The sequence below is a fragment of the Antechinus flavipes genome, chromosome 6 (genome assembly GCF_016432865.1).
Source record: "Antechinus flavipes isolate AdamAnt ecotype Samford, QLD, Australia chromosome 6, AdamAnt_v2, whole genome shotgun sequence".
Taxonomy (NCBI): domain Eukaryota; kingdom Metazoa; phylum Chordata; class Mammalia; order Dasyuromorphia; family Dasyuridae; genus Antechinus; species Antechinus flavipes.
The window spans coordinates 205,753,623-205,770,288 of NC_067403.1; the positions used below are offsets into that span (position 1 = coordinate 205,753,623).

Consider the following 16,666-nt stretch of genomic DNA (forward strand, 5'->3'; position numbering starts at 1 on the left):
AGGTGACAGGAAAAAATAATGATGAATGTTGGAGGGGATGCGAGAAAACTAGGACACTGATGCATTGTTGGTGGAGTTGTGAACGAATCCAACCATTCTGGAGAGCAATCTGGAGTTATGTCCAAAAAGTTATCAAACTGTGCATACCCTTTGATCCAGCAGTGTTACCTACTAAGTTTATATCCCAAAGAGGTACTAAAAAGGGAAAGGGACCTGTATGTGCCAAAATGTTTGTGGCAGCCCTTTTTGTAGTGGCTAGAAATTGGACATTGAATGGATGCCCATCAATTGGAGAATGGCTGGGTAAATTGTGGTATATGAATGTTATGGAATATTGTTCTGTAAGAAATGACCAACAGGATGAATACAGAGAGGCTTGGAGAGACTTACATGAACTGATGCTAAGTGAAATGAGCAGAATCAGGAGATCATTATATACACTTCAACAACGATACTGTTTGAGGATGTATTCTGATGGAAGTGGATTTCTTCGACAAAGAGAAGATCTCAGTTCCAGTTGATCAATGATAGACAGAAACAGCTACACCCAAAGAAAGAACACTGGGAAATGAATGTAAACTGTTTGCATTTTTTTCCTGGTTATTTCTACCTTCTGAATCCAATTCTCCCCCTGCAACAAGAGAACTGTTTGGTTCTGCACACATACTGTATCTAGGATATACTGTAACCTATTTAACATGTATAGGACTGTTTGCCATCTGGGGGAGGGGATGGAGGGAGGGAGGGGAAAAATCGGAACAGAAGTGAGTGCAAGGGATAATGTAAAAAATTACCCAGGCATGGATAGTGTCAATAAAAAGCCATAATCAAAACAAATAAATAAATAAATAAAAAGACTAACTAAAAGTTTAACTAAAATATTTATATCACGAATGTAAGGATGGTTTAATAAAAGGAATACTATTAACATAATTCATTATATAATTATCAATAATAAAGTAACAAAAATCATGATTATATTGATGAAGTTTGATTTATATATATTAATAGATGAAGTTTAATAAAATATAGCATTTCAGTTGAAAATACTTGAAGCTATGGGTATTGGGCTTTCCCTTAAACTGAAAAAAATAAAACATTTACCTAAAAGAATGATTTGTAATGGGCATAATAAGCTAGAATCTTCCCAGTAAGATGAGTTATGAGTTAAGGATGCTCACTACCACTGCTTTCATTCAATATTGTATTAGAAATCCCAACAATAGCAAGAAGAGAAGAAAAAAATGAGTCAAAATAGAAAATGAGAAAATAAAACAATCTATTTTTGCAGACAATAAGGTGATAAACTTGGAAAATCTCAAACACTCAACTAAAAAATTTGCTAAAATTAACTAGTTTCAACTAAGTAGCAGGATATAAAGTAAATCCACATAAATCATTAGCATTCCTAGCTAGCATAAACAAAAACTTCCAAGAAGAGATAGTAAATAATACTCCATTTAAAATATCTCTAGACAGTATAAATTTCTTGACAATAAAACTATCAAAACAAACCCAGAAACTAAATAAGCAAAATTATTTTAAAAATTTTCATACAAATGAAATCAGATTTAGATAATTCGAGAAATACTAATTGTTCATGGGTAGGCAAATCCAATATGATAAGAAAACGATAATTTTACCTAAATTAAAGGATAAAAGGTTATAAACATCAAAGAACCTAATAAAAAATGTAAAGAAAGGTTTTAGAGAACCATTGATTTATATGAGTTATATTACAAAATAAATTTTGCTACGTAGCCTTTTCAGCTTCTTGGTTGTATTAATGGAAGAAAAAAAAACAACAACTTTTAAGTGTTCGTTTCCTGGCAGGGATTTTTATGCTTTGTGTTGAAAGCTCAACCAAAAGGAGTGTTTTTCTTTTTGCTCAGCAGGCTCACTTCCTGTTTCCTTGTAGAATCCTTTTTTTTTTTTTTAAAACTAAATTCTTTAGTTAGAAATTCCTTCTGGTCCAAACTAGTAACTGATAAACCAAGAATGGCCAAAGTATTAATGAAAGGAAATCATTCTGGCAAATTATTTATATCTGTATTGTAATTGAGCTAAAATAAGAATCATTAAGATGATCATGATGGCCCATATTATTTTCTTAAGGAAATTTTTTGTGAAAGTTGAATATTTCTAAAAATTGTAAAACTGTCCAAGTTGGCAGAGGATATTATTTATTGTTATTATTATTCAAATTATTATTAATTTGAAATAAATTCAAAGTTTGACTATTTACTGTTATGCCACAGTTCTCTTTTATTCTCCTGACTCAGTTTCCCTAATTATCCTGACTCAGTCCTCCCTCAGTTTTCCTGCTTGTCAGTTCTGCAAAACCTCCCCTCCCTCTTTATCAGAGTACTTGATAAGGATAAAAGATCTTCTGTTTTAGAATATCAGAATGTCTCTTCCCATCCCAAGCTATTGGAATGTCAGATACTGTCTTATCAAGATGCTTCTCCCCATGTCCAGGGTGCCTCCCCCTCATCATGTCATCTCATCTCACCCCACCCTGTCAAGAGTCCCACTCTCAGTACCCTGACTCCGCCCCTGCCTCAGTTTACCCCCTGTGTATATATATGTCTCCTATCGAGGACTAAAAATAGGTTGTTTCATAAAATAATAATAACTGCTTGCTTGCATTTATGGAGTCCTTTAAAGTTTGACAAGCGTTTTACAATTGTTATTTCATCTTCAAACAGTCCTATGAAGGTAAGCAAATATAATAAAGATGATAATACTACCCAAACTAATCTATTTGTGTAGCGCTATACCAATCAGACTCCCAAAAAATATTTTAATGACCTAGAAAAAAATAACAAAGTTCATATGGAAAAACAAAAGGTCAAGAATTTCAAGGGAATTAATGAAAAAAAAAAATCAAATGAAGGTGGCCTAGCTGTACCTAATCTAAAATTATATTATAAAGCAGCGGTTACCAAAACCATTTGGTATTGGCTAAGAAATAGTTGATCAGTGGAATAGGTTAGATTCAAAGGACAAAATAGTCAATAACTTTAATAAGCCAGTGTTTGACAAACCCAAAGACCCTGGTTTTGGGGATAAGAACCCACTGTTTGACAAAATTTGCTAGGAAAATTGGAAATTAGTATGGCAGAAACTAGGCATTGACTTACACTTAACACTGTACACCAAGATAAGTTCAAAATGGGTCCATGATTTGGGCATAAAGAATAAGATTATAAATAAATTAGAGGAACACAGGGTAGTTTACCTCTCAGACCTGTGGAAGAGGAAGGAATTTATGACCAAAGAAAAACTAGAGACCATTACTGATCACAAAATAGAAAATGTTGATTATATCATATTGAGAAGTTTTTGTACAAACAAAACAAATGCAGACAAGATTAGAAGGGAAGTAATAAACTGGGAAAACATTTTTATAGTCAAAGGTTCTGATAAAGGCCTCATTTCCAAAATATATAGAGAATTGACTCCAATTTATAAGAAATCAAGTCATTATCCAATTGATAAATGGTCAAAGAATATGAACAGACAATTCTCAGATGAAGAAATTGAAACTAATTCTAGCCATATGAAAAGATGCTCCAAGGCTAATTGTACAATATTTCAAAGTGCGATTCTTTTTGTACAGCAAAATAACGATTTGGTCATGTATACTTATTTTGTATTTAATTTATACTTTAATATATTTAACATGTATTGGTCATCCTGCCATCTAGGAGAGGGAGTTGGGGGGAAGGAGGGGAAAAATTGGAACCAAAGGTTTGGCAATTGTCAATGCTGTAAAATTACCCATGCATATAACTTGTAAATAAAAAGCTATTTTTTAAAAAAAAGTCTTATGAGGAAAATAATACTTGAAATTAAGACAAAAAGGGATGAAAAAGTAATAATCATTTATTAAGTACCTACTATCAGTCAGGTTAAGTGATTTACAAACACTGGGCTTGCCCAGGGTCACACAACAATTATGTTTCTGAGGCAAAATTCAAACTTGGGTCTTCCTAAATCCAACAGTCTCTATACTAATTGTTGGGTGTAACATTGCTACCACTTAAAAGTTTGGACATTTTTGATTCAAATATATTGCTGTTTTGTGCTTATGGAATATTTTATATACTTTATTACTTACAGCCTATTTTGAGTCTCCTTTTGATATGGAAATGATCCTGATTTTTATGTTTGAAAGTTATGCCAGAAGAATATTAGTTATGAAGTATAAGCAAACGTTGGATAGGCTTTCATTACAGGCCTACCAACAGGTTATTTGGTGTTTGAGGACCAAGCTAGCTAGGTTTGAAATGAGTTTATTATTCAATGATAAATATATTGACAAGATTACATTAGGTAAAGTGGCTATTAGACAACAAATTAATAAAATCAAAATATCTTTTTCAGGAAGGGGATAACAAACTGAACTTGGGTATTACCTGTCAGTGTAGATTTTTATAAGAAATATCTTTTAGTGGTTGAGGCCAATTTCAATGATCTTGTGATGAAGAGAGCTGTCTCTACTCGAGGACTGTGGGAACCAAATGTGGATCATTACATAACATTCTCACTCTCTTTATTATTGTGCACTTGTATTTTGTTTTCTTACTAATTTTCGTTCCTTTTTGATATGATTTTTCTTATACAGTAAGATAATTGTATAAATGTTTACATATATTGGATTTAACATATTTTAACATGTATAACATATACAGTATTGTTTGTCATCTAGGGGAGCAGTGGGAGGAAGTAGGGGAAAATTTGGAACACAAGGCTACGCAAGGGTCAATGTTGAAAAATTATCAATGCATATGTTTTGAAAATAAAAAATTTCTTTCAAAAAGGGGAGAAAGAAATGAATGTGAACTATTTGCATTTTTGATTTTATTCCCGAGTTATTTTTACCTTCTGAATCCAATTCTCCTTATGCAGCGGGAGAACTGTTTGGTTCTGCAAATATGTATTGTATCTAGGATATACTGCAACATATTTAACATATATAGGACTGCTTGCCATCTTGGGGGGGGGTGGAGGGAGGGAGGGGAAAAAACGAAACATAAGCGATTGCAAGGAATAATGTTGTATAAAAATTATCCTGGCATGGATTCTGTCAATACAAAGTTATTATTAAATAAAATAAAATTTAAAAAAAAAAACAAAACAAAAAGGGGAGAAAGAAAAGAGAAAAGGAAGGGAAGGGAAAGTGAAATGGTAGAGAAAAGGAAAGGACAAGGGGTAGAAAAAAGGGAAAAGAAGGGGAAGAAGAGGAGAAGGGAATATAATGGAAGAGAAATGAGTTGGTAGATGGTAATATGAATAGGCTCCTTGAGAAGGAGAAGTTTGGTATTTTATTTTTATCTCTCTTGACAAAATATATTATGATGCTTTACTCAAAGTAAATCATTTTAATTTAAAAAAAAGAAATATATTTTGGAAAATGATGTGATTAATATATTTGACAAATTAAAATATTAAATACCGTACTAATAAACTCGGGGGGGGACCTCAAGATCCATAAGCCTGATTCCCTACCCTCAAGGAGTTTCATTTTGGCAGGTAGTATAAGACACATAAAAATAACAGTTTTACATAGCAGCATGTACTAAAGTAGTTAGTGTGGGTGAGGTTGTATGATGCAGAGAGAGGCCTTAAATACTCCTCCTACCCCACTCGCAAGAACTGCCTGAATCAGATTAAAATGTAATTCCTGTCTGATTTAGATGTATTGATGTACTAGTTTTTTTTTAAAAAACGGAAATATATAAACATTGTTTCTAAGTCAGTCTGTGGCCACAGGAATCTTTACGTATGACATAATGACCCTGTTTTTATTGAGCCTGATACCACTGCTGTGAGAGATAGAGAGCTGGCGTTGGAGCTAGCAAGAAGTGAGCCTGAGTTCTCCTCTAATATTACTGTGTAAGTAACAGCCTAGTGTCTCAGGTAAAGATTTGCAGGAAAAGTGTTGATCTGCTTTGGTATAGAGGTCTTCATTGAGTTCCCCTATGTCAAAAAAACCACATGTCTCTTCTCCCTTACTACCCCAGAAATTAGATGCCATATGTTTAGGTTAAAGTACTATATGAGAGTAGAAAAGGGAGTAATCATTTCTGGATTTGGGGATGTGATGATGTCACAAGGAAGAAAACAGTGGATGTGGGCCTTGAATATTGAATGGATAAAGGAAGAAAATGTTATGTCTGTTAGAATTAGGCACATCAGTCAGACTGTCTAGACTCTGTAACAATTGGTATGGGGAAAATCAGATTAAAGAGTAATTGGGAAATTTTAAACAAAATAAATAATAAAATAGGACATAGCTAATGTTAAACCTATGGTTTTCTAAGTCATTATGCAGTTTGCAGGGATCTTTATGTATAGTTCATTGGCCCTCTATTAACCCCACTAGCTTAGAGTATAGAGCCTTTGCAATTAGGTCCCATAAGGTTCTCCTTTTCCTTTAAATCTTTCTGCCAAAAGACTTCCCTTTTCCTCTTCTTGACTGGATTCTTGACCTCCATTTTGGAGGGATCCCAGCGTCTTTGGTCTACTCTTAATTCTCAGGCCTAGTTGGCTTCCTTCTCAGTGGTTGTGGAATGATTCTCTGCAATTCTTGTTGTCACTCCTGCCCTTTCTTTTGTAGGGCAACCCTAACTTCTCACACTTGATTGGATGAACAGGAAATCCCCAACTGGTCTTTTTGGTAAACTGCAGAATCACCAGGCCTTAAAGTTTGCCCTGCTGTTGTGTACCTTCCAGATCCATAGCCTTTGTTATGTGTCAGGAGGCTGTAGAGTAAGGATCACTAAGGACCACCAAGCTTTCCAACATTTACCCCGTAAAGCTAAATCTTGAGGTAGTTTTGTTTCTTGTAGTTGGAATAAGAGCTCTTGGCAAGTTGGAACTGCCTGGCTTTTCTTTTTATATCCTCAGCATTTAGCAGTATTAGGCACTGTATACATTTAATAATAGAGTATACATTTAAGAAATGCATTTTTATTTATTTATTTTTAGTAGGATAAAATGCTAGAAAAAATGTTTGGGCCAATTATGGCAAACCTTGAATTCCATACTAAGGATCTTGGACTTGATAGAAATCTAATACTTCTTTTTAGAGTTAAAGACATTTACATGAAATCCAAAGTTTTAAAGAAAAGCTTAAAGGATAAGTTCTACTGACAATTTATAATATTCTCATGAACTTGCATTTGAAGAAATTTTCCTAGCTTTAGTTTTGAAGACAAACAAAACTCATGTAATTTAAATTTGACTCAATTCATATAGCATGAAATTTATGCTGTAATTTGTACCTGAGTGCTAAATTCATCTAACTACTTGTTGAAAAAAAAGTTTTTCATAGTTTTAAATTTTGAGTTTAGAAGTGTATTTTATTTAATTTATAGTTTCTATCAACAGGGTATCCCAAAAGTTATAGTTATAGTTTGTTCATAGTTATAGTTATAGTTTGTTTTTAAAAGTTTTAATTTGTTGTTGAGTAGTGTCTGACTCATACTGTAGAACATCAGGCCCTACAGTGTCTGCCCAAGTCTAAACTTAGTTATATCATCTGGCCTTCCCTTTTCTCCTTTTGCCTTCAGTCTTTTTCAACACCAACGTCTTTTTCCAGTGAATTCTGTCTTTTCACTATGTGTCCAAAGTATTTAAGCTTCAGCTTCAGTATTTATCATTTCAATAAATAGTCTGTATAATTTCTTATTGACTGACTTGACCTCTTTGCTACTCAAGAGATTTCCAAAAGTCTTATCGCGCACCATAATTTGAAAATTTCTGTTTTATAGTGTTCAGCTTTATTTATAGTCTAACTGTCACAGCCATATATTATCCTTGGAAAAACCATGCTTTGACAAAAAGGATTTTTGTTAGCAGAATGATGTTTCTGATTTTTGGTATGCTGTCCAGATTTGCCTTAGCTTTCCTTCCAAGGAACAAGCATGTTTTAATTTCATGGTTGCAGTTGCCATCTGTAGTGGTCTTTGAGTCAAAGAATATAAAATCTTATACTGCTTCCATTTCTCTTTCCACTATTTTCCAGGAAGTTATAGGACAAATTGCCATGATCTTTGTTAAGCTTTATTAGGGTGCCCCAAAAGTCTTAATGTAGCTTATATAAGCTTATATAAATACCATATGACTCCCTGTGTAAAATATATAAATTTCAAATTGTCCACTGATTTATGAGACATACTTTTACATAAAGAACTAGCCATCAGATGAATGTCCTATATCTCCTCCTCCCCCCCGCCCCCCAGTTTTGGGCATTAACTGAATATTTTGCTCTAAATTGGGTCTCATTATATGTTTATTAATATACTTCAGTAAGATTTGGAATGGAATGGTCTCTCATAATCTATATTTGCTGAAAATTAGAATCCTATATGATAAGAGCTGGAAGGGTTATTAGAGGACTCTCCTATGTTTCCTTATTTTACAGGTGAGGAAGCGCTTAAATGAAAAATGGGATTAATTAACAAAGATCTGGACTGGTACTTTTTCTACTATACTACAAGATTTAGTTGGCATTCCTGTATTAAGCATTTATTGGATTTGAAAACTCATATATTAGAGATTTTAAAATTGCTGCCTTTATGTTTCTTTCTTAGAAATAAAGATGCTTTGAAAGACAATTAAACAAAAAAAAATTGGATAACTGTATCTGTCTCAGACTATAAATGTAGGAGCTCCTTAATTAAGAATTTTGTTATATTTTTATTAAGATGTGGGCTTTCATCTGCTCCATTTCTGACTGAAGCTGATTTGCAACAGGATAATCCCTAATTCTTAAAGCTCACCACATTGATGCTGAAGTTAATTTGGATCTTTATTGGTTCTACGCATTGCAATTCAGAACTTCAGTTAATACAATCTAACAGCCTCAGCTCTATCCACAGGGATTTTAGATGTGTATCACATGCCCAGTGAAACAAAAATAGTTCATGAAATTTGAACACTAACACTATGGATATTTTATTTACTTTAAAAAATAACTTAATATTATTAAAAATATTTTTTCTAATTACAGAAAGACAGTGGGACCAGTAGTTTGACAACTGGAAGTTCTCTTTTGCAAGAAGTTGAAATCCAGAATGAGGAGGTGGCAGCTTTTTGTAGAACCATTTCAAAGTAAGAAAATTTTTTTTAAGCTAGTGATTCATATATTTTTGTGTTGATTTAAGAAACATTTAACTTGGTGAATGAAAACTAATGACAGATTGCAATTACACGGTATGCTATTGTTTGTTTATTTTAAGAAATAATTTGATTCAGGCTAAAATGTAACTTTAAAATTTTTCCAAATCTTTCCAAATAATACAAGACTCCAGGGCAGATGTAACTATGGAGATAGAAACAAAATCAGTATGGTGTGTGAATGTTATAAGGCCCAAACAAAAGATTACCAATTCCTTTCCAGGATCTAAAAATATTCTTTTTTAAAGATAGCATTGTACTAATTGTGAAAAGTCCTAGAACATTATAATAATTAGTAATAATAATAATAATAATAACAACAACAGTAATAAGTAGCGTTAACACTTTGAGGTTTACAAAGCACTTTACAAACATTACCTCATTTGAACCTCACAACAACCTTGGGAAGTTAGTGTTGTCATCATCCCCATTTTATAAATCATGAAACCTAGATAAATAGGTTGAGTGATTTGCCCAGTGTCACACAATTGTCTTAAGAATGAATTTGATGGGAAACTAATGTGAACTGTCTGCATTTTTGTTTTTCTTCCCGGGTTATTTTTACCTTCTGAATCCAATTCTTCCTGTGCAACAAGAGAACTGTTCGGTTCTGCAAACATATATTGTATCTAGGATATACTGCAACATATCTAACATATATAAAACTGCTTGCCATCTAGGGGAGGGGGTGGAGTGAGGGAGGGGAAAAATTGGAACAGAAACGAGTGCAAGGGATAATGTTGTAAAAAAAATTACCCTGGCATGGATTCTGTCAATATAAAGTAATTATTAAATAAAAATTAAAAAAAAAAAAAGAATGAATTTGAATTGTAGTCTTCCTGACTTGATTCTCTCTATCCACTATGCTGCCTAGTTGTCTATAAAACTCTTTTTAGTTAAATTTACTTTAATGTAAAAGACATTGGAAAAACAAAGTGGATAATAAATGCATATTGCCAGTCACAACTGTGTGCTAAAAACCCATTCAGTGTTTACATCTTTGTTCAGGTAGTATAGATACATAATGAGTAGTAAAAGATTTGGACTGAGTCACTGTTGGGAAATAATGCATGTATTGCTTTTAAGGATGACAGACTACATATTGCTACAAAACCTATCTCTTTAATCTTAATAATTTCCTGGCAAGGAGGCATTATGGGAAATCATGTTCTTTTGTGATATCAGAGGAATTAAAACGACCAAGAACTTTAAAGGACAGTGGTGAGTGTAAATAGATTATAGCGTATTACTAGAAATAACTTTTATGCCTCTTACACCAGATCAGGCCTCTGAACTGGTTTTGGAGTAAAGAACCCACAAATACTTTGGAAGAACTTCAGAAAAGGTTTGTTTCAATCAGGCAGGGGGGAGATGGTCAAGTGAAGATGCAGCGCAAGGAGCAGGGAGCCAGGCCGTGGGGAATCTATTAAGTGGCTTGTAGGCTACTTTATCCTGGCTACAAGCAGCTGGATAAGCAGATTATCTATGAGACATCTAAAGCAAATGCAAAAGGCAAATTTTACAAAATTTTATAAAAGATAAACCTAAAGAGGCTGTTGCCCCTTTGCCTTAAGAGCAGACCTCAACCTTTAAAAAAAAAAAAAAAAAAAAGAGCAAAAAGAATGCTGACCATAGCTTTTAAGGAGAAAGAGAAGAATAGACTTCAAACCCTGAGTATCCTAAAGGCAAATCATCTCCAGATGAAGCCCCAAAGAGGTAATTAATATGAGTTTATTCCCATCTCTTGGAAGAATTCAAAAAGGATCTTAAAATGAGAATTAGGAAAAAAAATGGCGAAAGCAAGTGAGAACTTTGCAAGAGAATTTGGAAAAGGAAAAACAAATTATTTGAAGAAAACTTCTTTAAAAATAGATTTGATAAAATGGAAAAAGTATATACTACTTTATAAAAGATATGAAAAAGAAACCAGTTAATTGAAAAACAGAATTTATGAAATGGAAAAAAAAATGCAATGAATAAAACACCTCATTTAAAAGTTCAATTGGCCAAATGCAAAAATGATTAAAAAAAAAACCTAACTGAAGAAAATAATTCAGTAAAAATTAGAACTGAACAAATGGAAGTGAATGACTCAATGAGACTTTAAGAATCAATCAAACAAAACCAAAAAGAAAAATAGAAGAAAATGTAAAATACCTCATTGGAAAAACAACTGACCTGAAAAATAGATCTAGGAGAGATAATCTAAGACTTAATTGGACTTCCTGAAAATCATGATGAGAAAAAGAGCCTAGATACCATCTTTCAGGAAATCATCAAAGAAAACTGCACTGATAAATTCACCAATCACCTCCTGAAAGAGACCCCAAAATGAAAACTCCAAGGCACATTATAGTTAAATGTCAGAATTATCAATTCAGGTAGGAAGTATTGCAAGCAGTCAGAAGGAAACAAATCAGATATTGAAGAGCCACAATTAGAATTACCCAGGATCTAGCAGCATCAACTTTAAAGGCATGGAATCTGAAATTCTGAAAGGCAAAGGAATTTGGAATCAACTATCCAGCAAAATTCAGCATTATCTTTTAGGGGAAAAGATGGGCATTCAATGAAACAGGTGAATTTCATTTATTTCTGATAAAAAGTCCAGAGCTGAGTAGAAAATTTGGTCTTCAAATACAGAATTCAAGTGAAGCATAAAAAAGTAAAAACAAAAGAAAAGTTAAAAGTTTGTATCCCTATATGGGAAGATGATGTTTAACTCTTGAGATCTCTGTCTCTCTTATATACTTAAAGGGTACAGGTATAATCTGATTATATTGTGATGATATAAAAAAGAAATTAGAGGAGGAAAGGCGATTCTACTGGAAGAAGATGAAAATGGGAGTTAAAATGGGGTAAATTACATTTCATGAAGAGGCAAAAAAGACCTATTACAATTGAGGGAAAGAAAGAAGGAAGATAAGTATTGTGTGATTCTTAATCTCATCAGATTTGGCTCAAAGAGAGAATATCAGACACATTTAGCTTCCCATACAAGCTTGTCTCATCCTATAAAAAAGTAGGACGGGAAAGGGGAAAGAGGGAGGCTATATATTAATATACAGCCTACTCAACACTAACTTCCCAAGATTGTTGTGAGATTCAAATGAGGTAATCTTTGTAAAGTGCTTTGTAAACCTCAAAGTGTTAATGCTACTTATTACTGTTGTTGTTATTATTACTAATTATTATAGTGTTCTAGGACTTTTCACAATTAGTACAATGCTATCTTTAAAAAAGAGTATTTTTAGATCCTGGAAATGAATTGGTAATCTTTTGTTTTGGCCTCATGACATTCACCATATTGATTTTATTTGTATCTCCTTAGTCACGTCTGCCCTGGACACCTTATTCCACTTCCATTGATTTATGTACCCTTCTATAGTCCATCTTAGCCTATCCCCTCCCCTCTTATTTCTTTATAGATTTTAAAGGGTACATATGTGTATGTATTGTATGTATTGTTCCCTCTTTAACCTATTTCCAACATGAATAGGTTTTTAGAACTATCAGCCCTTCTCCCTCATCTAATTCCTCTATTGGTTCTTGCTGTTTTATTGTTAATTGCTATTAATTTATATAGTATAATTACTATTTTTAACTTTTCCTAGACAGTTTTGCTTTTTAGAGCCATATCATACTCAGCTCTCCCCCAATTTTTCTTTTGGACTACCTAATTACTAATGTCAGTCTTAGATTATGATTTACATTTCCACATATAAAACATAAGCAATTTGTCCTTATTGAGTCCCTTGAAATTATTCTTTTATGTTGCCGCTTATATTGACTTCAGGTTTGTTTGAGACAAAATTCTGAAAATTTGACAGTTCATTGAATGTCAAAAAATTAAAAAACAAAAGCCAATAGAAGAGAACAATGATAGCAGTATCCTGAAAATCTAAAGAAAAGAGAATTTCAAGCCAAAAAAGGTGATCAGTAATATTAAAGGCTACAGAAAGATTGAGAAGCATACTTGTCCTTTTCCTCTTATTACTTTCTTTTAAATGTGCATGCTGTTTGCAATTCATTTATCATAATACTTAATAGACTTTTTGTAAAAGTGAATAAAGATATATTGTAGTGGAAAAATAAGCAAAATATTCGTTCTAGAAGCATTGTTTAAATCCAGTTTTTTTTTTTTTAATTTCAAATTTTTATTTTATTTAATAATAACTTTGTATTGACAGAATCCATGCCAGGATAATTTTTTTTACAACATTATCCCTTGCACTCGCTTATGTTTCATTTTTTTCCCCTCCCTCTCTCCACACCCCCCCTCCCCCAAGATGGCAAGCAGTCCTATATATGTTAAATATGTTGCAGTATATCCTAGATACAATACATATTTGCAGAACCGAACAGTTCTCCCACTGCACAGGGAGAATTTAAATCCAGTTTTTAACAAGTAAATTTTTTTTTTTTTTTTTTTTGCTTAACAGATTGAGGACCAACTTTCTACATACCAATCGAATCACAAATCCAGGTTATGTGCTAAGCCCAGTTATGATGCAGAGAAACACATGTGGAGAAAATTCTAGTGTGAAGGTTTCCATAGAAATTGAGGGATTTCAACTACCAGTTACTTTTACATGTGATGGTATGTCTTAAATACATGTGTTGGATTGACTTTTTCTAAGTGAAAGGTAATGGATGCAACATTGTAATTCTTTTAAATTAATTATCATTAAATCTATTATTTAGTGAATTGCCATTCATTTGGATACCTTTTTGGATTCCCCTCTTAAGAAAACAAGTGACCTAATGAGTACTTGGTTGTTTTAAAAATAATTTTGAATTGTATTTGTTATCTTGATATATTTGGCTCAGGTTTTCAGATGTATGACATGGGGAGCTAATTAGAGGTTTCCCCAACTCTTAAATGTTTATTTGCCTTTGGTATTTTATGTAGAGAACATGCAATTTTTTCCTTAGTTCTAGGCCTATCTTCTAGAATCCTTTGTTCACAGACATATTCTGTTACTTGAAAGATTGTTCTCCAGTCCCTTCTACCCCCAAATTTCTGGGTGATACCTTTTAAACGACTGTCATATCTTTCTTATCTGATTTTTGTATTTTTATAGTTGAAAACTTTCAATATCTTAAAAGCAACAGGAATAAAGCCAAGGATTAACTGGAAATCTTGAGATTTCCTTATAAGTATTTTTAATTTTAATAAGATTCCATATGTAGACAAGTTCTTAAGCTTCTACATCAAACTTGGGTCTCAAGGTATGCCTTTTCTTTACTTGAGGACATCAAATCTGGAGTATATTGAAATACTAGATCATGCTCCTTTTTGTCTCGTATTTTTAATGATCTTCTTTAAATGAGAAGCCTCTGAGAAACAAATATCAATCAAATGCAGAAATTCAAAACCAGCCATTTAAATTGGCTTTCATTTTAAAGGATAAAAATTATATTTATTTGAGATGTTACATGTTTCTGAAATATCAAAATTTTGAAAAGGAAAGTCTTAAGTACAGTTAGCATTCATTTCATCCTCTAAGGAAGATTGTATTGGCTCAAATAACTCAAAGCAATATTTTGGGATAATACATAATTAAACAGTTGACTTCAAATGTATAACTTGTATTAAAATATAATTAATGTTGTGTTATAACCTAGCCATTCTCAAAAAGAATTTAAAATGTTAACTTTTTGCCAAACTTAATTTACAAGTATAAAACTTATTTTCCTGGAGAAATCTCACCAATTGTATTGTCAGAAGCTAAATATAACTATAGTTTGTTGAAGACTGGTACCCCTTAATGGATAATTGGGTAGGGTTTTTCACTGTATTTTTATTAATCTTCCCACTAAACTATTCCATTTTGATACTAGGTTCAGGTACAGTGATTCTAAATGAGTGTTAGTGTGAAGCTTATTATTATGGGCTACTGTAATTTTTTAAAAAGCATTACTTAATAGTGATTATTTTTTAGTGTTTACTAATGCCAAATATGGTGACAGGTTTCTGTATTCCTTTGTGAAAAGGTTGAGAGCTTGTATTATTAGTCTGTAATTTTTAACTTGGGCTTTGGGCACAGACAGTAATATACATATTCATGTCTATTTATATGATCTTCATTAATTTACTCCATGAAAGTTCTGCTCTGATGCCTAATCATGACATGGCGGTGACTGAGTTTTAGAAGGTTCTGCCAGCAGAATGCAAGGTTTGTTAAGGTCTCCCATTCTAGAAAGACTTTGAAGATGCTCTTCATGAATCCGGGTTTGTGTCTCTTGTCTGAGGACCAGGCTGAATGTTTAGCGACTTAATACCTGGCTGGCCACAGACAGGATGGTGAGGGTTTGGGGATTACAACTACTCTCCTTGAGTTAAGAAGGGATTATTGCCATTGTGGAGGGGGATTATCCACACTGATTAATTAAATGTCTTTAAGATGAATGATCTTATTTATCTCATTTCCATATTTGCTGTTCCTTACACATTGTAGACATTATATGAACAAGCATTAATTTGTAGTTACAGAATATTTTGTATATATGATCATCACAATACTCTGGAGTAGGAAATGCAAATATCCTCATTTTTAAAATAATAAAACTGAGGTTTAGAGAGAGTAAATGATTTGCCCAAGTTTTATACAGCTTGTAAGAAGTAGAATTAGATAGCAGATCTTCTGATACCAGTGTGATAATGTTCTTTCTACCAAACTATATATAATCTACCATATTCCTTTGTATTCCTAAATAGTGTTATCTTCATAAGAGTTTGTAGTAGTAAGAAGGTGATTTTTTTTTTAAGAGCAACTTAATTTGTGTAGAAAGCTGTGTGTATACTTAAGTGAGCAAAACTAGATTTACATATAATGCCTTTTTTTTTTTGTTTTTTTTAATAGTAAGTTCCACTGTTGAAATTATAATAATGCAAGCACTTTGCTGGGTCCATGATGACTTGAATCAAGTAGATGTTGGCAGCTATGTCCTTAAAGTCTGTGGTCAAGAAGAAGTACTTCAGAAGTAAGCATGATTACACATTTAGTAAAAAACTTAATGCTTAAAGATCCTTAGTTTAAAATGGAGTATCATTGCAATATGCATAAAACATGATTTCTATTCAACTTTTATTTAAAAATTTATATATATATAAAATATTATTTGGACTAGTAGTCTCCTTAAGCATATTATGGTATGGTTAAATTCTATTTTAGCAGACATAATTCTGTGATTTGTTGTTTTTCAGTTGTCAACCTTGATTTGTTTTCTGTAGCTAATCATGAATATCTTGTTAACTTCTTTGTCTCATTTACTTAACAAATAATTTGTTATATCTGGACATTTTTTAGGGTAGTGGTACATGCATAGAGTCTAGGCCTGATATCAGGAAGACTTAAGTTCAGATATGGCCTCAGACATATCCTACTTATGTGACTTTGGACAAGTCACTTAAACCTGTTTTCTTAGTTACTTATCTGCACAGTGATCTGGAGAAAGAAATGACAAAACTTAG

At 32.6% G+C, this 16,666-nt stretch overlaps 1 protein-coding gene across 1 annotated transcript in view; it reads left to right on the forward strand.

Annotated features, from left to right (window-relative positions):
* PIK3C2A (phosphatidylinositol-4-phosphate 3-kinase catalytic subunit type 2 alpha) overlaps positions 1 to 16,666 on the forward strand; it is a 159,933-nt gene that overhangs the window by 62,009 nt on the left and 81,258 nt on the right. The window contains exons 3-5 of the mRNA XM_051965392.1: positions 9,023 to 9,123; positions 13,632 to 13,789; positions 16,056 to 16,176. Coding sequence (XP_051821352.1) covers positions 9,023 to 9,123; positions 13,632 to 13,789; positions 16,056 to 16,176 — 380 coding nt within the window. The remainder of the gene's footprint in view (positions 1 to 9,022; positions 9,124 to 13,631; positions 13,790 to 16,055; positions 16,177 to 16,666) is intronic.